General features: G+C 43.0%; 1 protein-coding gene across 1 annotated transcript in view; it reads right to left on the bottom strand.

Annotated features, from left to right (window-relative positions):
• Nucleotides 1–23061, bottom strand: part of LHPP (phospholysine phosphohistidine inorganic pyrophosphate phosphatase) — an 81232-nt gene that overhangs the window by 48479 nt on the left and 9692 nt on the right. Inside the window, exons 2-6 of the mRNA XM_017809304.1 lie at nt 20298–20485; nt 19904–20057; nt 17413–17476; nt 16092–16184; nt 8242–8333 (exon numbers count right to left, since the gene is read on the bottom strand). Of these exons, the coding sequence (XP_017664793.1) occupies nt 8242–8333; nt 16092–16184; nt 17413–17476; nt 19904–20057; nt 20298–20485 (591 nt within the window). The remainder of the gene's footprint in view (nt 1–8241; nt 8334–16091; nt 16185–17412; nt 17477–19903; nt 20058–20297; nt 20486–23061) is intronic.

The following is a 23061-nucleotide window of genomic DNA, read 5'->3' as shown; positions in this document are numbered from 1 at the left end:
GCTGGAGGGCAGAAATCCCCACGTCTTGCAGCTGCTCCCACAGGCTGGCAGCCCCACTCCCATACACCCCAACAAACACCTGTGTCCATCACCCCCGTGGCTGCTGGAATCACAGAACCAGACAATGGCTTGGGTTGGAAGGGACATTAAAGATCATCTAGTTCCTAACCCCTGCCATGGACAGGGACACCTTCCACTAGACCAGGTCACTCCAAGCCCAGTCCGAACTGGCTGCGAACACCTCCAGGGATGAAAGGCAGCCACTCTGGGTTTGTTGGTTAAACCCACTTGTATAGAAAAAATAAATGTCACTAGCTAAGCTCCAGCATCCATGGGCCACGCAGGACAGCATTAAAGCAGGAATACTCCATTGTTTTATGCTTGCAAGGTGCCAGCACAAAGTACTGCTCCAGCATCGTGGCTCCTGAGCGTGTTTACAGCACAAGCAAGAACCCAAACCAGAATATTAAATTTCAGATACTGGACCATTTGCCTCAAGGCAGTTAAATCAGCAGCTGACTCGGCCTGTCTCTCTCTCATGTGCTTCCCTTTCCCTCTGAAAACAACGCTCTGAGTTTTATCCATCAGAGCAGTCTCCCCTCCTGCCACACTCCCCGAGCCACTCACTGAGAGGGCTCCATGCACCAAGTGAGCCCAGAGGACACTTAGCTACAGGAGAAAGATATGCAGAGAAGAGGAACCTGCTCTTTAAAAATAGGAAATCTCTAGTGAAACCACATTGTGCAGCTGTCCCAGCTGTGCCCTTTCTGCAGCACATTTCAGCACGCTCATTTGCATTTTTACGGAAATAAGGTAGTTTGCTATGGGTATGGTGTTCTTCAACGCTGTCAAATCTTGGACAAGCTGATATAGCTGAGCATTCTGCAAGGGACAAGTGTTGAGAAATGCTGCTTCACTGTGGAATTTTTCACCACAGCCCTATGCAGGCATGGAGAAAAGGCCTCTAAGGATAAAAATAGGCAAGGACCTGCTCCCTGTGCCATCTCCGAGACCGCACCGCTCAGGTCACGGATGTCTGTGGTGACAGTGACAGTGAGTGTTCTGCAGATGAACACACACTGTGGAAACCCTGGAAAGCCCCTGAGCTGCCTCCTGCCACCACCACCTCAGCTCAGGAATTCTGTATCTGCAGGGAGGAGGGAAATGCACTTTGGCCAGGCAGCTGCCAAGGGCTCTGGTGTTCCTCACGCCGATGCAGGAGCACACGTGGCCGTGTCGGGTGGAGGATGGCTGCCAGCCCGAGCTGAAGGAGCACGTACTACCAAGACATCGAGGCACCAGAGCAAAAGGGAAAGAAAGCAAAATAGCCATTAGCTTCAGATGCTGCCAGAGAGGGCCTGGTAGTGATTTAATCCCATACATCGAGGCCAGCAGAGCCACATGCCCCCCCAGGTCCCACTGCCTCCGGCTTCAGGTAGCAGGTACCACCTCCTCCTCTCCTCTTCTTTCAGCTCTTTATCAGCTTCAGAGGAGGAGAAATGGAAACCTGAGCTGCCTCTGCTGTTGCATGAGCTACGCTGATGTGAAGCAAGAAGGGAAGGAAAACTGCAGCCCAGGCTGACATGGTCACTACCACCTTGATGTGCAAAATGCACGTTGCTCCCCTTCCGAAGTGTTGGAGATGAGACAGTTGATTAGAGTAGGATTGCTAAGGAAAAGTCAGTCATTAGACAGGTAGGGAGCAGAATTGTCAAGACTGCTGAGTGATATTGCTTTTCCTCACTGACCTGATCCATTCCTCCCTTATTAATCCTACTCTCATTGCAGACTGATCTCTTTTCTGATATTCAGATTAATTTTTTCAGAACAGCACCCAGCTATGGCCTGAGCATGTTCTGCTTCCTTGAGGTTTATTATGGTACCAATGAATAAATTTACCTGCTAATAAAAAAACCCCCTAAACTCACATTTCTCTTTTAGACTGAAGATCATTACATTTATGTGTGAGCTAAAAGGTAGCAGAACTTCCTACTCCACCTTGCCCCTTTTAGGAGTGTTTTAGCTCGGGTATAACCTGGATTTAGACTAGACTAGAATAGAACAGAATAACTGAAAGTGGCCTACAGTGATCATCTAGTCCAATTGGTATTTCTAATATCAAATAGTAACTTTACTAGAAGGTAAACACTTGGCTATGTTCAATTAAGGAAACAGAAACATTCAAGACACATAAACGATGATTCTTTAGAATGCTTCCTGAATTCAACACTTACAGTTCAAGAATAAGTGCAGTAAGTATTCCCAATGCAATGTGTTACGTTGAGCCCTACCCTGCAAAGTGGATGGCTGGATTATCAAAGAATCCTTCAATGATTTGGGTTGGAAGGGATCTTAAAGACCACCCAGTTCCAACAGCCCTGCCATGGGCAGGGAAACCTTCCACTAGACCAGGTTGCTCCAAGCCCTGTCCAACCTGCCTTGAACACTTCCAGGGACGGGGCAGCCCCAGCTCCTCTGGGCAACCATGCTACAACAGCAAGAAGTTAAACCTTCTCAGAGGCCACTCATTCCTAAAGCACCAGATACTAAAACTATTTTCTGTGTCTGGACGCTGGAATGTACTGGGAAAATGTAAAGCCTGTGGTCAGATGAGCATTTGTTTGCTAAGTGTTTGCAAGTTGGTTGCAGTGCTAACTCTGAACTTCCTCTACAAAGCTGATTCAAAGATTATGGTAACCAAACTGATAAACAAGTGTGAAGATCCACACATGGACAGAGAAGCCACAATTTGAATATGCAGTAAACAGCGATAAGGCTACGCCTTGGAACTGCCTGCAGTCAGCTCTCCTGCCCAAACGAACACCAACTTGCTGACACCAGGCTTCAATAAGCATTGCTTAAGACATTAACCAACATGAATTACAATACAACTTTTCACAGTGCAAATATGGGCTGGAAGTCTTTCCATTTAATACTTGAAACAGGCTTAATTATCAGGATGTGAGGCCATAAGAATGCCTCTGGTTGTGTCTCAGCACACAGGGAGTGTCTCTGCCTGTTCATTCTCATTACACACTGCTGGTATAATCCATGGAGACCCAGGAGATGGGAAACAACTAATAAAATTGTTCATCTTGGTGTGGTTAGTAATGCAGGAGCAAGAAAGGGAGGGTGGAGGGATGCTGCTTCTCTGCAGAGCAGTAAGAGGTCACTATTTCTTTGCAAAAGGTTTTCATGAGCTTTCATTTACTTACACAGTGGCAGCTGCAAATTTATCTGTGGGTGCAAATCTGGTTTTTTAAGAATAATTTTATAACCTCACTTAAGAGGCTGTGACAACAACACAACCTGGTTTTCTCAATCCTTAATTCGCTGATGATGGCAGCCCAGAAGACTTTTCCTCTGTCCCAAATTCTGTCTTGATATGTCTAGATTTCTCCACTGGCAAGCCAATTTCCTATAAATCTATACAAATTCCGAATATTTTCTTCAATCACACAAGAGGAACAGATCACAAGCCACTTTATTAAGGAAGTTGGAATAATCATTCTCAGAAGATAATTAAAAAGCAGGGATACATGAAGTAACTTGACCCAGTTCTCCCAGAGAACAGTGGCAGAGCTGGAGGGAGATGACAACTCTCACAGGCCTTGATCACTTTATCCTTCATCCCTGGGGTATCTTTCATGTCTGTAAGGAGGAAGCTCTGGGATGTTGATACTGATGTCAGTATCAGCCACGGCCATGAGATAAATCCCTAATCAAAGGAAGAAAACCCCACGTGGGCACTGAGAGGGGGTGAACCCACAGCGCCAGATTCTGAACCATTTCAGAGCTCACAGGTGAGCAGGGGCAGGGGGCACCACTGCCATGAATATTCCTGGCTGCCACCACATGCCAGCAATGGAAAGTTCTTTACCTACAAATCAAGACCTGTAAATAACAAGGAGAAGGGGGTAAGTAATTCTTACCCCCTGCCAAGAACCACCTGCAATTCGATGCCCTGACGCGCCTGAGAGGTGTTCCCGATGTTACAGGGAGACAGCTGGAAAAGCCTCAAAGTCACTTTTCTCTGCTCCAACTTGCAGGCTACAAAGAGGATATTACCCAGCATTGCAGAATCAATAGCTATTGTGGGAATCATTGGTTTGATGTCAAGGCCAATTACCTGCAAGTGGAATTAGCACATACTCTGTGCTGGAAGGCAAGTACATGTTCTTCCCTAGATGGGAAAGATGTTGGCTATGAAGGGCCTCCATGCAGGTGTGCACAGAAATTTGGGAATTAGCATCACATTTCCCAGTGCTGACAAACCTCACAGCAGCTTCTTCTCTCAGCACACAGGAGCCTGAAGCAATGGCCTGCTCTGTCCTGTACATGGGACAAACTGAGAGAGGACAAACCCACAGACCAGACTGACCCTTTCTTTGCATTTTTACACCTATGAAATGTTACACTCGGCCAACCCAACTACTCACCCCATGTCAAAGAACCATGATGGCTGAGGTCACCTCAAAACACCACCTTATCCCTACATCTTCCCATTATTGCCCTGACTTATACTAGCATAAGTTTTATTCCACGGTGAAGCTGGGATTTATTGCATTTCTTGGACTGATCTATGCTGTGCCTGGTTTGGCTACTGAGAAAGAGCTCAACGCTTGAGATTAAGTCCTGTTGGACTTAAGTTTGTCACATTAAAGGAAATTGGCTGCACAGATTTTATTAAATTTCAAAGATGCAAAAGAAGCAAGAGAAAGGAGCCAACTTTCAGAACCTCCACGCAAGGTGGTGTAAAACTGAATGTTTTTGAAGCAGCTTAACGCACATTTTAACTCCCACCCTGGGAGCAGCCAACAGTGAAGAAGACTTTGCAGAGGCCGGGAGGGTGAGAGCCCAGGGAGGAGGCAGCCCTGGGGCTGCACCAGCTCTCCGTGCACATCCCTTCTGCTTCCCCTCTGGACCTCGACTCGCCCACAGAGCCAACCACCCCCACCCTGCACTCACAGAACCAGTTCCTCAGTTCAGCAGGGAGCTGGCACCCAGTGCCACGTCACAGAGCAGCAGGGTACAAACATGCCATGGAGGAAGGCTCCAGCCACTGTGGGCTGCAGTCAGCTTCCCATTCCTGGCTGGAGGCTGCCCACCCTGCGGCAAACCGAGCCACCCCATCTACTGCCACAACCTCTGCAGCAGCAGCTCAACTCGTTTTTTTTTTTTCTGTAAAATGATTTTCTGGCTTATTAAAACAATAAGATTCACCAAATTGTTCTGCAGCCTGGGATTGAACGTGGTTGCTGAAGCCCCTCTGAAATACCATAAACAGCACAGTAAATCCTGGCTCATGTGTCGTCTTTTGTGACACAGTGCATAACCCATGGTGGCACTGGGTGAGCAGCAGACCTCAAAAATCACAGAACCACACAATCAGAGAATATCCTGAGTTGGAAGGGACCCACAAGGATCATCAAATTCAACTCCTGGCCCTGCACAGGACACTCCAGCAGTCCCACCCTGCCCCTGAGATTGTTGTCCAAACGCTTCTTGGGCTCTGTCAGCCTTGGTGCTGTGCCCACTGCCCTGGGGAGCCTGTTCAGTGCCCAACCACCCTCTAGGGGAGGAACCTTTATCTAAAATGTTCATGTAAACTGCACTGACCACTGAAATAAGGAGAGCTGCCCCAAAGCACACTTGTGCACCAGAGGTGATGATGTCTGCCAGCCAGGGACAGCATTTGGGTGAGGATGGAGGGGGGGGTCCATCCCTTGGACCTACAGGATGACTTGCAAAATGCTGGGATGGTTCCTCGGATAGCTCCTTTGTTATTTTTTATTTTATTCACAAATCAGCTCTGCAATCGTTGTGCTGAAGTGAGGCACCATTGTTGGGGTAGAAATGGAAAAAAAAAATACTCAAGGTTGTAGAAACACAGAGAGAACTCAGCTGGGGTGATCACCCATGTCCTGAGCTGCATGATGCTCACGGCAGGGGCCTGGAACAAGATGATCTTTAAGGTCCCTTCCAACCCAAACCATTCTATAGTTTCATGATTCTCTGACTGAAACCTGTGGCAATCCCACTGTAAAACCCTGACACTGCTGAGCTTTACACCTTTGGAAAAGCAGCCCCAGGCTGTGGCTGACACTGATGTGCATGAACCAACGATGCCATCCAGAGGTGCTCGGGTGCAGCACACAGCTCTGTGTCAGCAAAGACTAAAGGGAAAGACAGGGCCTATGCAAAATCTTACATATCACACTTTAAACTAAACCCACCACCACACAACTACATGTTCTGTTATGTTTAATTTATCTTGCCCATTGCTTGTTTTTTTCTGTTTCTCTCACTATTCACTGTATGTTTTGATTTTCTAAGTCATTCTTAAAAATATAGATACACCTCTGACCTCTCCTGGCAAACAAGAGTTACTTCATTTTATTCCCAATTACTAACAGCAGGCCTGGCACCACACGGGGAATTGAGACACTCATCTGTATTTCACTGCAATAGTACATGAATTCAGATAACACCAAGCACAGGCTGAAACAGGAAACAAAACACTGGAAAACAATCTAGAACAGCTGGTGACTCCCTTTCAGCTGTGAAATCATGATTCAAACTTGATACAAGAAAATGTTTTTTTCAGCATATGATTATACATATTTATGTGTGTGTACACACAGTTTATGTCAGCTGCCTGAACAGTTTGGGTACAGCATCACCTGTGGCACATTTTATGATGGGCAAAGTATGGCCCAGGAGAGGTTTGGTCAGTAGCAAAGGTGTGATTTACCTCTGTGTGCAGAGATATATCCTTCAGTGGCATCTGTATCTGTGTGATGTTATGATGTGGATTCACAAAGTGAAATAATATCAGAATAAAATCAACCACTGAATCCTTATTTTCTCCTTTAGGAAATTAATAGGATTAGAATCACATAATCATAGAATGTCCTCAGATTGGAAGGGACCTACAAGGATCATTGAGTCAAACTCCTGGGACTGCACAGGTTAGGGACAAATAATCCCAACAGCATAAACTATATACTTTCTCCTTTAATCTTTGAGATTTTCGAACTTCATTGAGATAAATAACTGATTTTGAGAGGTACTATCTTAAAAATTATAGAAAATACAATACCCCTGTATCTGTCTTTTAAAAGACCATCACTTACTGGTCCATTAGAATCAAAGCACTGGGTATTATTTTATCTCCTTACAGAAACTAAATAGGAAAATTGAGAAACACATTGTCTTGAAAAACTAACCAAGTACCTTTTCAGATAGCTTGTGGCAAGCACCACTTTCATGTGCTTGTATCCCTCCCCAAAGGAGCATCCTTCTTTTACAGTCTCAGTATTTGAAAATTAAGAAAAACTGTAAAAATATAAATGACATCAGATGACAGATGGTGTGGCTGACTCACACTACAAAGAGGTACGATCACGGTTAAGAGGAGATGGTTAAGGGGAGATTTTGACTGTTATGGGATCAGAAGGTTAAATTTAGGGACTGATGTCTGCACAGCACTTGGACCTCGAGTGGATCTCAAACCTAACCTGGCCTGAGCACCTGATGGTTCCTTCACTTCCCATCAGTCAACCCTGGGCCATGGCCTGTTTATAGGGGCACTCAGGTCCCCCATCAGCAGCTGCAGGGAGGCAGGTCTTGTGAAAGCTCAGTGAAAGCACAGGATCATGGAGACACCTGCAGGGAGAAGGGTTTGAAGGGCCACTTGGAAGAGATGAGCAGGATCCTGCACCCTGGTAAGGCAAGAGGTGGAGAAACAGCTCTCGTGTTTCAGACACCTCAGCGCTGAATGTGTCTGGAGGGACGAGCAGACATGTGGAGCCCTTCATAAAGCTGTGGGAGATGACCCACAGAGATTGCTGAATTGACAGTCTAATTTTATAATCCCAACCATGCTACAAGTTTCACACACGTCTTATATCAAGTGCACAGCACTTCCACGCAGCAGCAAGAAAAAAAATAAACAAACCCCAGGAAACACACCGGTTCTATGCAATGGGATGAAAAAGATACAGCTGTAGTTTAGCAGAAAATATTTTTCTAAAAGATCAAGACACTGTGCCTTCCCCTTCCCACCACTTTCATACACACAGTATTTTCCCAAATGAAAATGGCACCATCCACCCAATGCTGCACAAGGAGGTGCTTGTGCAGACAACAAATGCAAGTCTACATTGACACCAACAGGAAAAGAGCTGGAAAAGGCATGGAAAAAGTCTGCTCCTGTGAACGTGTGGGCTGTGCACTGACCTGTACTTCCCTGTCCTCACTTGCAGGGCTCTCATCCCGCACTGCTGGGCTCCCCCGACATCATTCACGATGTCATCCCCGATCATGATGGCCTGTCAGGGCGAGGAAATACAGGAAAACTGCCGTCAATTCCATTTCTGCCACACATCACACGCCCCTGACATAACAAACAGCCTGACTTGATGTTTAATACCGCCATCAGACAAATTAAACAAGATAATATTGTCATCAGATTGATTAAAAGTCATCCTGCCTTGAACATAATTCATGCTGTGACTCCTGCAGCAATGCACTGGGGCAGCACACGCCTGTACAGTTTGTAATCAATCACAAAAATCAAAGGGACTGGGCACACAGTTAAAAAAAAATGGTAAATTTTATGAAGTTAGGCCTCTTCTGTTCCTAATAATCCACTTCTGTTACACTCCAGGCATCTTAAATTAAGCTTAACTTCTTAAAACTGGTATTCTACAAACTAGTCAAAAGCTTAAGCTTGTGATCACTCAGAGCTTGCTTCCAACCCATTCTCAGGTTGATACAGAAATTTGGGAAATCACTGTAAAACGGAATTTATTCATTTTTGCACAATATGACACAATATGTACAGGCCTAGCATGCTCTCTGTTACCATCACCTTAAGTTTATGCAAATACTAATAAACAAACTACATTAAAAGAAGGTAACTGGGTGTGCTAAGATTTGTCTGTGTCTGATGAAAACTTACAGCATGCACAGAGCACCTTCCTGCCTGTTAAAGATTCTTATTAAATCAAAGTGCATCAATTAATATCTTTTTGACAACCACATCTACAAAATTTCAAGTGCTTATTATCATCCTGCATTAAAAATTACTACGTTGATTTTATTCTTCAAATCGAAAATGGTTGGTTTTATAGTTTAAAAAAAAACAGTATATACACGAAACAGTAATCTACCACTAATAATCAAAAAATCAGCTTTACACCTTCCAAAGGTGTTCTGCATTACTCTGAAGAGAACAGAAGCAGCACTTAAAACCAGGGAAACAAAGCAGCTCTGAAAATCTGTAATCTGGTTTATCAATCCAATTTTAAAGCTTGCTTTTGTACCTTTTGTATCAAAGTTGAATTTTATCTAAAACACATTAATTAATTGCACCTTTAACCATTTGCTTTTCATCTTGTTGATTCAACCTCCTGCTTCATAAATGTAACTGCCCACCTTTCACAACCTCAGCACCTTGCAAATGCAGACATTCTTGCCTAAATTTCCATCCCTTCCAAGTACTTTTGATTATTTTCATACCTGCACACCAGATACATGGGGTCACTATGCAAAGTATTTCTTGTTTTACAGAAGAAATTGCTCTGAGTGGTTTGAGCTTTCCCTGGGGTCTCTCATGATGGGTCCCCACCTCACGTGTGGGTTTAGGGAGTTAATGGGATGTTTGCAAAGGATCAGGATTGCCTGGAGCAGCACCAGGGGGACTCTGCTGGGCACACACAGAGGCCAACCCAGCATTTTTCCATCTGTGGAGAACTGATAAACGGGCCCTTGTCAGAGAGGTTGTGGGAAAGTGGTGCACAGGCAGAAGCAGGGAATTCTATGGGAATGCCGAGCCTTTCCATTCAGCTGGCTGCAGCTTTAAGGTCAAAAACATATAGGAAGACTGAGTTGCAGGTGCCATTCCAGTTACCAGTTCTGTTTAATACAAAATCCTCCTCTTCCTTTGCCTTCACATGGAAGCAGCTTTTTTCACAGAGCACACAAGAGCCAGTTCATCTGTGTCACTGACTCTGTGAGCTGTCTGCTGAGCAGGACTAAACCATACATACTGAGGAAGGCTAGAAATGGTAAAGCTCCAGAGCTATTTTTATTAATTACCTAATTGCAACGGGATCTTCTCCCACTTATTGCATAGCATGTAAAGGAAATCTCAGGATAGAGCCAAATTTTCTGAGAGTATTCATAAACCAAACTGGTCTAGGAACATGTAGATCTGTGACAGCTTCATGTTAAAAACTAAATGCTCCTTTGAGTAACATATGAGCTGGGGTGTGTAAGATTAGAAACAGTAGTGACCAGCCCAGTCTATCTGCCAGGTTGTTTTTGAATAGTATTCACATGAGAGATGGTGACCACCCCTCAGGGGCGGGGATGGAACAGGACACTCTTTCAATGTCTGGTACCACTGAAGTGGTTTATTTTGAAACAGTTTATATATGCCTACCTTTTCTTCCTTCTGCCTGGAAGAGCCCACCACTGTGGAGGTGCTTTGAGAGGTTCCTTAGGCAGTAGAGAGATATAAGGACTTGTGACAAAGGGGCTGGAGCTGGGGAAAATATAGGGGAAGAGCAGGAGCAGGCTTTGGGAGAGGCAGCTCTGCCTTTTCAGCTCTGCTTTCAAACCCACTCAAAGCCACCAGACTATGCAGGGCTCAACCTTGCCCATCCTTCCATTTTTGGACCATTTTCCTTATCCACTCTGCTCATGGAAACACATGTGTTCCTAAAAGGATGCCTTCTCCTGTAGATAGTTCACCTTTCCTTGCCACTCCTCCAAACAAGGAACCCAACATGAAATGAGGAGAAAATGATGGGTTAAATTTGAGGAATTAGTAAATAAACCAGGAATGCATGGATAAGGAAAAGACAATAATCCCACTCATGCAGAGCTGCACAGGACAGGGCAACACAGCTCCAACCAACCAGCATTACCAGTTTCTCCCAAGCTGCTCCAAGATATTTAATCACTGTCTTTGATAGTTTATACTGCCTTCTTCTTACAAAATTCCTTCCAACACCTCCTTGAGGGAGATGGGGAAGAGATCTGCCCTCCACCAACTGCATGCCTTTGCTCAGCCTGAGACCCAGTGCTCAGGATGAGATTTCTGAAACAAAGGCAATTTCAGTCCTGTGTTCTCATAACCCTAAAAATGAATTTCCTCTGACAAAGGGAACGGGCAGAGTAGGGCAGCCCAACAAACAGTCTCTTGCCCACCAGGGCTGTATTCTACCCCAGCCAGGGAAGTTTTCCTGCAAGACTGTGGCAGCTCTGTGAGTGCAGCTGCAGCTGAGCAGCGATGCCTGTCCAGGCCAGCTTGTGGCATACGCATACAAAAATGTACTCCAGCCCCCAGGGACTTCACAGATTTACTATCGGTGAAGGGCAATAATCACTAAAGGAGGAGCAATTATTCCCAAATCATTTAGGATTTAAAAAATCATTGGCAAGAAGATAGAGGTCAAAAGGTGCGCTGTCAAGGGAAATAAAAAAACTCTACCTGTCAAACCTGGGTTTAACTTCCTCTCTGACTGCAATATGGTAGGAAGAAAGAGAAAGATATAAAACTGAAAGGTCACATACCCACTGAAAGCAGGAATTAAAAGATCCCCGTCTGTGTTCACATTTTACACAGGGATCACACCATTAATTTGTTCAATCGTTCTGCAGGAGTTACTTTTTTTAGATCAGCTATAAATTTACTAAAAAGAAGGGAAAAAACACAGTGAGTCTCTCCGGTTTCAAGACAAATCATCAAAGAATCAGGATGATGTGATTTATATTTCCCTAAGCCACGCAGCTGGTGAGAGATGGTGTGTTTGGTTTACACAGTGAACTAAGCACACATGGGCCATAGCTGAGGGAAGCCAGTGCTCTTGAAGGGTCCCCATCAAACTCAACCCCCATTTGGGGTGATCACGGAGGACACGAACATGACCTCCAAGAATTTGGGAGTGAGAAGGCACAATATAATCCCCACAGGTCAGCAATCTTATTGGTGCTGTCTGTGCCACAGACCCAGAGCTGAATGGAGGTGGGGGCCAACCTTTTTTAACCCACAGAAGCGGCCAAAGCTAGTAAAGTCTTCAGAGATGCTGCTGGGGTGGTGAATGGGAACCTCGGGTAATTTTTGTTTGCAAACAGAGCTCTAGCAGTCACTAAAATCACAGGAAAGTGTCTGATCAGAAAACAAAACATGCAGTAAGAAAATGAATGAGGCAGAAAGATAAGAATATCCTCATCTACCCAACCATGCTTGTGTTGCAGGGTAGGGTTTACTAGGATGAGCTCAGACACAGTACTTTGGAGGACGCAAACAGTGAGATGCACAGAAGGCAGTGTGCTAACTTCACCAGAATACTGAACACAGAGTCAAACATATTTATGCCTAAACAGATTTTTGCCATAGGCTTAATAGCATTAATCAAGCTAAATGTGCCAGGGCCATAAGGAAATAAAGCTTATACACCAAATCTTGATTAATGTATTAAACCCTTTTACAGAAGAAATACGACACGTTTGCTTTTCTCCCTGTTCTCCTTGGTCCAAGTGGTAATCTCCCAGGCTTCAGGAGCCCATGTTATGTTACTTATGTTTCTGTCTTAGATTTCCAAAAGCTGCAGGGCCAGCCAGGTTCCAAAAAGCTTTCAGCAGGACTGAAGTTTGAATCTTCATTCAGCCAGTTCACATTTCCTTCAGAGGTGGGAAATCTTCCCCTGTCGTGGCCAGTGAGCAACGAGGGGACATTGGCACGACAGCAGGTTGTCTGTGCCACTCTTGGGTGACCTCCCTCTGCTCTCATGCACCACTAACTCCCACCTGAGACTTGCAGGTGGCAGAAATGGGAATTGGTTAACTACCAGTAGTTTATGGACTCCGGTATGACCTGCCATAACTCCCATTAAAACAGGACAATTTGCTACAGAGAGAACTTTTTATGATTATATAAAACTACCAGAACCTTAACATTATTTAGGTTTTATTGTAAAGCTGTAAAAATCATCCACTGTGACAGCTGCCTTAAAACATATGAATTAGGCATTTCAGTAACCTTTAAGATGTGTTATTCTTTGTCATATTACTGAATTGTAAGATAGGTCTGGTTACCTCTAAGAGGTTTAAATTTCCAATCTATTAAAGTAATACCAGCAATCTGTTATTTCTAGGCCATTGAGGAAAGGTTAAAATGAAAATTGGACTTTGGGGAGTTCCTCCTATTCTAAGTGCAGGCTGAAAACATCTCAGCAGCAGAAGGCAAAGTCGGGGTCTCAGTAAGAAGCAGTTATCAAGGGAAACGACTGGTGATAACTTTATTGATTAAAGCAGCTTGAGGAATTTCAGAATTGCCATTGTCTAGAATTACTGTGGTGAGACAGCTTTATTAAAAAGGTATTTTTCATTAAAAGTCAGGTGAAAGAAAATTGTAATATGTTTCCAAAAGCACAGCTCATCTAAAATGGTTTAATGATGGTTTGGATTAAATGCATTCTACAGGTGGAATAAATTACTGGCAAACATTTTGTAAAAGTAAAGGCAAGTCAAACCAGCCCTTGTCATGTCACTACAAATGCAGAGAAGTATAGTTCATCCAGGAGAAAGATTAAAATGTAATGCATTGTATTACAGGAACTTACTGAAGTGAATATACTGAGGTTTTAAACTGAATATACTGAGGTTTTATTATTATGTTCCATGAACTAAACCAGCCTGCAAATCCTTCTCAAAAGAACATTAAAGTTGCAAGGTCAAGCACTGAGAAGTTAGAAAAAGAATAAATAATCTCTGTTTTTCTGTACCCAAACCAAATTCTCCTGAAGCCGACGGGGACCATTCTCTGGTGGGACCATTTTTACCAGGCTGGTGATGCATTCAATGAGATTTGTTTCCCAGGACAAAGTTTCTGAGACAGGAGTTCTGCTGTTGCATCCCTGCAATGATACCTTCCCTCACTGCCATGTGCTGACATGGTCCTGGCATTCCACGAGCCGGGAAAAACAGTGTCTGAGGAAAACTGCACCTCTCTGCCCAAGAAAAAGGACAAGTGATGCCACTACGCAGGGTTACCAGAATAGAAAACTCAGGAATAACACCTTCCCTCCTAATCCTGCAAACCAATCATTTCTGATATGAGCAGAAAGGAAACACAAACCTTTATGTATGTGATTTACACAAACAGCATCCAAGGTGGTTTGCGGTTGGTTTTTGTTTTTTTTTTTTTTTTTTTTTTTTTTTTTTTTTTTTTTTTTTTTTTTTTTTTTGTTTGTTTGTTTGTTTATTTTGTTTTGTTCTTTTCTCCAGCCAATTTTTTTTTCCAAATGCCACTCTGTGGCTGAAAAGGATTTGGGTGTTTGTTGGTTGGGTGAATGGTTTGAATAATTTCCGTGGCTGTAACTGGGGTATTAAGTTCAGGCTGAGTTATCTTGTAACTGGAAAGATATGGACAAACCGAAGGGAGCACAGGAAAGAGCCAGAGGGACAAAACTGAGGGAAGCTGCTGAGAGCTAAACCACACAGTTTTAGTAAAAGACAACTACTGTAATGATAACAAGCCTAGAGATAACTGGAGAGAGAAAACAGCCAGGAAGGCAAGAAGCTATTTGTTGTTAATTAGAGTAAAACTAGAAATAAGGAGATGCAGTTTAAAAGGGAAGTATTCCAATGAATCTCAGGAAAAGCTGCCTGCACATAAAACCTGAACACTGCCCCTGGGGTACTCACACCAGCCTGGGTGTTTGGCTCACTGAAAACTACTCTGGACCAAACATTAATAAATGTGGAGCAGGGAACATTCCTGCACTGGGAAGGAGATGGATTAGATGGTCTACCAGGTCTTTTCCATCTCCCCAGTCTATAATAAACTACAACTCAAACACATACTGAATTACAGGGCCATAATTTCATCTCCAGGCTCGAGGGACCTACAAGGCACCCAAACTTTGCTCCTGTTGTTTATAATGTCACTCAAACCCCCCTGATGGAATTATTACGTTGTAATTCACTGCTGTTTGTGAGTCATCTCATACTCATCCTTATGCCCTGTGTGACATAACAACAAATCAATAAAGAGGAGACAACTGGGGACAACTACAGAGAGGGGGAAAATGGGCTGTACAAGGAAGCCCCACACATTCAGCACGTTTCTGGAAAGCCAGTAATACAGGAGGAGGTTTTGGGTCAGTCAGCAAAATCATAAAGTATTTTACTTCTGCCTTTCCTTTTACTAAAAGAAAGGTAATCAGTGCAACACTAAAGGAAAAAAAATAACATTTTGGCTTCAATTCCACTGTTCTGCAGCCTCCAGTCTCCAAGTTTCTCTCTCTCTCTCTCTCTCTCTCTCTCTCTCTCTCTCGTGAGGCAAAAAATCTTCCATGATTCCCTGGGAAACCTAACTTCTGTTCTTTTGTATTGTTTTCTTTAGCTTCCAAATAAAGGAATTTCACAAAAGAAGTGCATGTTCTTTGGAACCACATGGTTTGGGAGGAAGGTGAATATGAGAGCACAACACAACAATGTTGTGGAAGGAGAAACTACAGTAGAGAATGGAGGGATAGAAGGCTCTAAATTGAGCAGAGGTGTGGAGGGCACAAGCCAGAAGAAAGACAGACTGACACTGGGAATAAAAAGGGAAACAGCAGGAAGTTAAAAAGAACCCTGAAAAAGGTAGAGAAAATTATGTCATACCTTTCAGGAGGGTGGTAAGTATGAACAGGGAAGGAGAAATTCAACTTGTTAGCATTTACCCTCTTGGTTGTCAATTCTCTTTTGTCTACTTCACATTTTTGACAGAATGAGCAAACATAGGTTTTTCCCCTCTGCAGTATTTTTTCAACAACTTTTCCTTTCTATTCATTTGGGTTTTTTAAGTAGTTCACAGGAAGATCTTGAATATAAATATTTCTCTGCACCATATGTAACACACTGCATTTGGAAAAAATATTTGCATATCCACCCAAAGTTTACCATGTCCTCCTGGTCACATTTCCTTCAGGTTTTCCTGTAGCTTTCCAAAGTTATAGCAAAGCAGAAAAAATGCATCAGTGGGCATTAATGTATGGCACAGCCCGTGGTCAGAGCATCTGAAACCTTACCTGCTCTGCTGGAACTCCCATTTCTGCCAGGGCTGACTCAAAAAACCTTTTTGATGGTTTTCCCACTACCTCAGCTTGAACATCACAAGCATACTGGAAAAAAAGAAGAGAGAGACACAAAAAATGCTGATTGGAAAAGGATTTGTTCAACTCCACAATTCCAGTTACAAAAACTATGTGAATATTGATTTTTGCCCTTAAATAACACAACGGATCAGTGGCTGAAGTTAAACATCAGGGAATTTGGATATCAGAAGTGGCTGAAGTCCTCTGGCAGGAAAGAAATTCTTCTTGAAACATCTCAAATTACAAATTTTTTACATCCTCCATCGTGGAACAGTCTTCAAACTCAACTCCAGTATTGCACATTTTTTTAGGATCATCACTCTTAGAGACATAACAAATATCCTTTATGTGAAATTATCAAAAGTACTGGAGGGCCTTAAAAGGTGTAGAGGGTTTCTTCAACCACCTGGGTTAATTTTAATGGTTCAAGTGACCAGCCATATTTGAAAAGTTACATTTTCCTGCAACTAAATATCAGTGCTATGCCAAAACACCTGTTTCTAGCTTGTTCCTAGACAAGAAGCCTGAACTTAATCTGGGAGGCAAAAACTCTCCCCCCCAACTCAAATAGACACAAATTAATGTGCTACAACTATATGTTATATAAGTATACAAGTACAAATTAATTGCTATAAGTATATGTTATATAAGTACACAAGTAGACATTATATATGTTCTGTGTTTATTTATTACCCTATTTTATCTTATTCTCTGCATTCACTATGTACTTTTTTTAATCTCTCTTCAAGCTTATAAAAGGGAAAATAAAGATTCTCTCCTTCTCTCCTTGGCTTATCAGTCGGGTTCCGGTTCTGCACAGATTTAATCAGGCTTAAAAGCAGGATTGACCTTGAATGAGGGCCTTTTGCTGCAAACTGTCAAGGGTAAGGGCTGTGTCAAAAACAACACTGCACCAAACATAAAATGGACCTCTTCAGGTTCTCTTGGATATCTCGCAGACAACATTCCATGTTTTCCTTTTCTGGCTCCTTCTTTCAAGGGCCTCACTTCCAAAAAAAAAGGTGCCACAACAGTAAAAGTTCACATTTTAATTAAAAAAAAAAAATTAATAAAAAGAACAAAGGCAGAAAACAAATGAATCCGCCCATCTTTAGAATGCAGCAAATGAGTCTCCCTATCTGGGGGAACTCCCTCCACCAAGGTGAGTAATTACAGAAGATGGCCCGTATTTATACCAGTTACTCTTTTAACAAGGTGCACAGAGCGAGTAAGCATAATTCAAGCCATAAAATACCTCCAGTGCCTTCATATATGCTCCAACATCAAGTTTCAGACCATCGGTTTCTTTATAGTAGCGTCTGGAAATGGAAGTGATAAAGTTCCCATGAAATGAAAACGTTGGCAGTCAAACACAAAGAAACCACATTTTATTATTTCTCTGCCTTTATGGGTGTCCATATGGCTGCAACAAAAAGTCAAGCAATCAGAAAATCCAGAGCCTTAATTTAACACCGGGAATTAGGGAAAGGACAGACTCAGCACCGCACAATGCTCGAGGAAAAGCTCTCAGACCAGATGCCCATCTGGGACACAACTCCACTGGTTCAAAGGGATTTCAAGGAGCTCATATGAAGGATGAACTTGGCCAGTGTTTTACTGCACAGTGACAGAGACTCCCTGGCAGATAAAAGGCTGGCACCAACCAGCATCTGTGACCCCTTCAGTGATCTGGAAGGAGACCCCAAACAGTTGAGCACCATCACCTCCCACATGAGGAAAGCCAAGGCACTGTTTGTTGTGACTAAGAAAGCCCTCTAAGCTATATTTTGTTCCTTCTAAAAATGGCCCTATTGCCATGAAGCTTATGAAATTAGATATTATCTGTACAGGGTTTTTCTAGAACAGCAATTCACACTAATGTAGGTCTTCCAAGCTCTCCTGATCAGAGCAAAGACAGGTTTCTATATGAAAGGAAAAAAAGGTAGGATGAGCAGTCAGTTAAGATTTTATGCCTTATCCTTCTGCCATTTTCGATTATTCAGCATAGCCTTCCTTTAAAATGACCACTTGACCTTTGCTAGAACAGCCATTAACCTTCTATAGTCTGGTGTAAACAGCTTAATTTTCTGACAGTGGCATGACAGAAGAAATTACAAAGCCAATTCCCACTCTCAGCCCAAAACAGATGCTAAATGTAAATCACTCCATTTTCAGGAGGAGGGCATTCTGCTTCAGTGACTCTGACACTTTGGTTTTCTATGGAATGAACTAAAACTTCGACCAAAACCAACCTACTTGTCCACCTTGCAAAGATCCACCCAGTTGTGCCAGTTCTGCACTTTAAAAACAAAGCTGACTGGTGGCTGGGTTTTCTATATGGCCCTTTGCATCAACAAGGCTTCTGTAGTCAGGTGAACAATTCTTGCAATTTATAATCTCCCTTCTCCAAATCAGAGAACTCACCAGAGAACTCATAATCACATTACCTAAATGATCAATCATTAAAGGAAAAAAAAAAAATGGTCATGGTGAAAACTCAGTTCTGAATATCCAAAAAAATCTATATTTTTACATGAAAAATAATATTTAAAATTAGTAACAACAAGTCTGGGTTATAATTAATTTATATCAACAAATGACCAAACAAAAACTTTTATATGCACACGGTACAAAGGCGTTTTGCATTAAACACACTACAATTCCTAAGGAAAGGTTAATTCTATATTCCTTTTTGAAAGATGATATTACATAACACAAAACCTGGTTATTTTATGCACATCAGCCATTCTGCTGTGGGCTCAACATTTTCTCCTTATCCTTTTGAGAAGCAGTAAGGATTTTTCACCCGTGCTGTAGGATTAGAGCGTGAGTGTCAGGTGAGGCAACACAATGAATTTAACTGCTCCTTCCCACTGATAAGTTCTACCCAGCTGGATCAATAACCTACAAACTATGGAGGGTTTTCATGCCCATTATGGTCTATTGAACCGCTGAGAAAAGTTGTCACTACAGTTTCCCCCAGCTAAACGTGCCCAGTCTTTTTAAAGCCCATACATCACACAACAGATAAGAATAACTCCTGCAAGGCTGTTGGGATTTGGCATTATTCAGCACTGGCATTAATAACCTCCTGTTTAAAAAACCTCAGAACACGTATAAATTAACTGTTTTTAGGAAAACATTCAAACTTGCTGACTGGATTTTTCCTGTATGTGAAAGCAGGAGATCAAAATTTACCTTTAATGGACAGAGAATAATTAAAAATGTTGCTTGATATTCAAACTATAAAAAATATGGATCTGTCTCTACAAAAGCACCAAAAGCATCAAACTGCATCACAAACCTACACCAACAGCCCTTTATCCAAGCATGGCCTGTTGGATTTTTGGGTTTCTTTCACTATTAAAAATCATTTATATTCAGTTCAGCCTACAGGCAGCAGTTAAACCAACGTTTCTCACCTCTGAGATCTTGCAGGAGCAAAGACAAAAAGACAAGAAATGCCTAAAATCCTGCTGGCCTCTTGCAGTACTCACTCACTTGGGGGTTGCACACATCATAATCCAAACTCTCCATTATTTCTATGGGTTTTTAAGAGGCTCTCCTAAAGCAACAAAAGTCCTCTTCGTTGACAGAGCAGATCAGACTCTCAGCCCAGACAAACATATTAACTGCTTAAAAGTTGATACTATGAATGCCCACACCAACTTCTGGCCTCCATTAAAGACACTCGTGAAAATTTAAAAATGCAAAGACTTGAGGAAAAAAAACCGAGCTTAACTCACCCTCTTCCAAGGGAGATCAGGACGGGCTTCTCCATCCCAATCAGAACCCGGAAAGCTTCATTAAGGTTTGCATAGGTGAAGTTTTCTGCTGCATCTCCAAGAACCACACAGTTCGGGTTTGTTTTATCGATCTCGGCAAATTCAGGCACAAGATCTACAGAAGGAGGAAAAAAAGAAAACGAATCACAAATCCCTCACCATTTCAGAGCCCACTGAATTGATGGTGTTTCCTCAGGTTTGTGTTTTCCTTTATATCGAAGTCTGGATCAACTGCTCTTCAGACCTCCCTGTTCAAGACTGGCTCCTGTACCCTCATCTGCCCTGTGACAAAGAGCAAAATAAACCCTTTCCCGCCCCTCCACGTGTCCCAGCATGTGCTGCAGCATTGTCCCACCATCGTGCACGAGCAGGTGTGGCCTCAGGCCTCGCTCCTTCAGGATGTGGCAGGCTGCTGGGGCTGGGGCCGTGACCTCGGACACGGAGACGTCAAAGCCCATTCCCCGGAGCTTCTTCACGAAGTTCTCGCGGGTGGCCTGGGTCTCGTTGGTGCACAACCGCAGCTTCAGCCCAGACGCTTTGATCCTGGGGAGGGAGAGCGGTGCAGGGGTGAACTGGGCGTGGAAAACGAGCTCAGGGCATCAGTTTTGCTAAAAATTATATTAAGATGATACTCCAGAACGGGAGCAGACACACCTAAAATACTGATTCTGGGCACTGCAGCTGCAGTTTCCACGTGCAGAGCCGCTGCCAGAGGACGCAACTGCCCCTCTGGAGCACACAGCTGAGCTGGACAGGCAGCACAGGGGATATCCACCACCCCCAGAATACCCCAGTGTGTCAGGCACACACTCCCTCTACACATAAAAACACTTAAATCTAGTTCCTTTCCTTTAAACTGGTCCATGGATGCCATCACACCCGACCTGAAGGCACTGCCCAGCAGCAGCTGGTGTGATACCACCGGCCCTTGACATCTTAACTTGGATTTTCACCTTTCCACTTACTGATCACCTGCTGCAGGCAACAGCAAGACTTGGCACTTCTGCAGATTCCAGGTGAGAGGCCAGTTAGTTGCAGTGATGCTTGCAGCAACACTGGCATGGACTCAGTTACTTTTGTCGTTACATCTCTCATAAAACACCCGTGCTGTTACTTGGTGGGTAATCCTGAAAAATATGGCAGTTCAACTGATTCATTTATTAATGTTTCTCAGGGGAAGAAAACATGGCCACAAGTGTCCAGAGTCAAGGATTGGTATTCTGGAAGTGTTCAAGGACAGGCTGGACGGGGCTTGGAGCAACCTGGTCTAGTGGAAGGTGTCCCTGTCCAGGGCAGGGGGTGGAACAACAGCATCTTTAAGGTCCCTTCCAACCCAAACCATTTTAAGATTCTGTGAATCTCCTGCAAGTCCTCTCCCTCTGAATGGCTTTTTTCCTGACCCAAGCTGTGATGACCTATTGGTCACCAAAAGGCCATTTCTGAAAGGATGAGTTTCGAGTTTTCAGCTATTTGAAGACCTGACGTATTTCAAAGTGGCCACGGAAAATCAGAAGCATTGAAAATGTACCACAATTTAAAAAAAAAAAAAATCACCTAAGGGACTGTCACTCAGCTCCTCAATATATAAAAATTCGTAATTTTTGTCAGATTTCGTGTGAAGGTGTGTATAATTATCTTTGAGGACCTGAGCTCATGCAGGTTCAGATACCTAGGTAAATCTGGCACTAGGCTTATAAATTCTTATTAAAATATTATTACTTTTCTTTCTGTTAGGACGAAAAAGGTCTTTTCTATTAAGAAAGCCCCTGCACTGATTCTCAAGACAACAAAATAATGCTGGGTTTGTTTTCTAGGGAAGATGACCTCAATTGGTTGGTTCAAACACCAAAACCACCTCGAGGCAACGCATCCGATGACGAACTTTCTGTCAAAGGATTCTTGGAAATCTGGTCCTGACCCAGAGAGGCCCTTCTACTCATTAAAACTGCACGCCAGTGTCCTCTTTCATAATGCTGGTGATTCATTTCTTTCTTATTATTTGTCTTTCCTAATCATAGATATGTGAATTATCAATTACACTTAGTGGTTAATTGCCCTTCATAAAGATAGCTTTTCTATTTTAAATTAGGCAGTTAATATATTGTAACTAATAGCATCCACTTGTACATTATAAATATATCTTCATTGATTGGAGCACTGAATGTGAGATTCACTCACAAGTTAATGAAGCAATTGAGTGAAGAAGTGCAGGGTGTACCCAGGGAATAATTATTGTTAATGAATTATGATGTGACCTTCTCAGAACAATGAACAATTGGTGTGACAGTGGGATGACAGTATTCCACATCTGTTATTCGAGACACGGTTTCAGCTGGAGTTTAAAAGCAAAGCAGTGTAATTTGGATACATAACGAACTCTAACAGAGTGTGCCATGGTTAAAAAAAATATTCTAAATGCAAAACCTATCTGCACAGTCCTGGGGAAAAAAAATCCCATGAATCACAAGTGCCTGGAAGCAGAACTTTGTTGAATGAGAATCTATTCTTTCTCCTCTTAAAGGTCAACAACACAAATCCAGGAACAATACTAAACACTGACTTGCACAGACAAACAAACACCCTCACAGGTCAGCTTGGGGAAAGCAAAGACTCACTTTTCCTGTACTACAAACTTAAGTTCTTTCTCAGCATTTTAGATGAAAAACAGAGTTACGCTTCTGAAAGGCTTGACCAAAGCAGGAGCAGTCTGGAATCATCCCCGACTCCCACCATCACTTATCACCCCAGCAAACGAGCTCAGGAAATGCTTAGGTGAGGTCTACAGAGTGTTAGATCAAGCTGGACAGAAAATGGGAGTCTACGTGAAAAGGACTTTCAAAAATATCCCGGAACACTAAACAAAAGAAAAATCAACAAAAACTCCAGAGGAGACTTATTTCTACAAAAATATCTTTCCAGTGTATTACCACCTTTTCCTTCCCAATGAGCACCCTAAAAAGACCCCCTGCTACTCTCTGTCAATCCTTTTATGGAACAGTCACACTTGATGGTGTGTGCATAATTACACACACACACACTGGGATGAATCCATCCCTGGATGCTCAGTATCAGCAAACACACATCAGCAAACAACTATTAACTCAGAGCTTAAATAGTTA

The sequence above is a fragment of the Lepidothrix coronata genome, unplaced genomic scaffold (genome assembly GCF_001604755.1).
Source record: "Lepidothrix coronata isolate B3197 unplaced genomic scaffold, Lepidothrix_coronata-1.0 Scaffold25, whole genome shotgun sequence".
Classification (NCBI taxonomy): domain Eukaryota; kingdom Metazoa; phylum Chordata; class Aves; order Passeriformes; family Pipridae; genus Lepidothrix; species Lepidothrix coronata.
The sequence above is the reverse complement of the archived record's forward strand: the minus strand, read 5'-3'. Positions and strand labels throughout refer to the sequence as shown.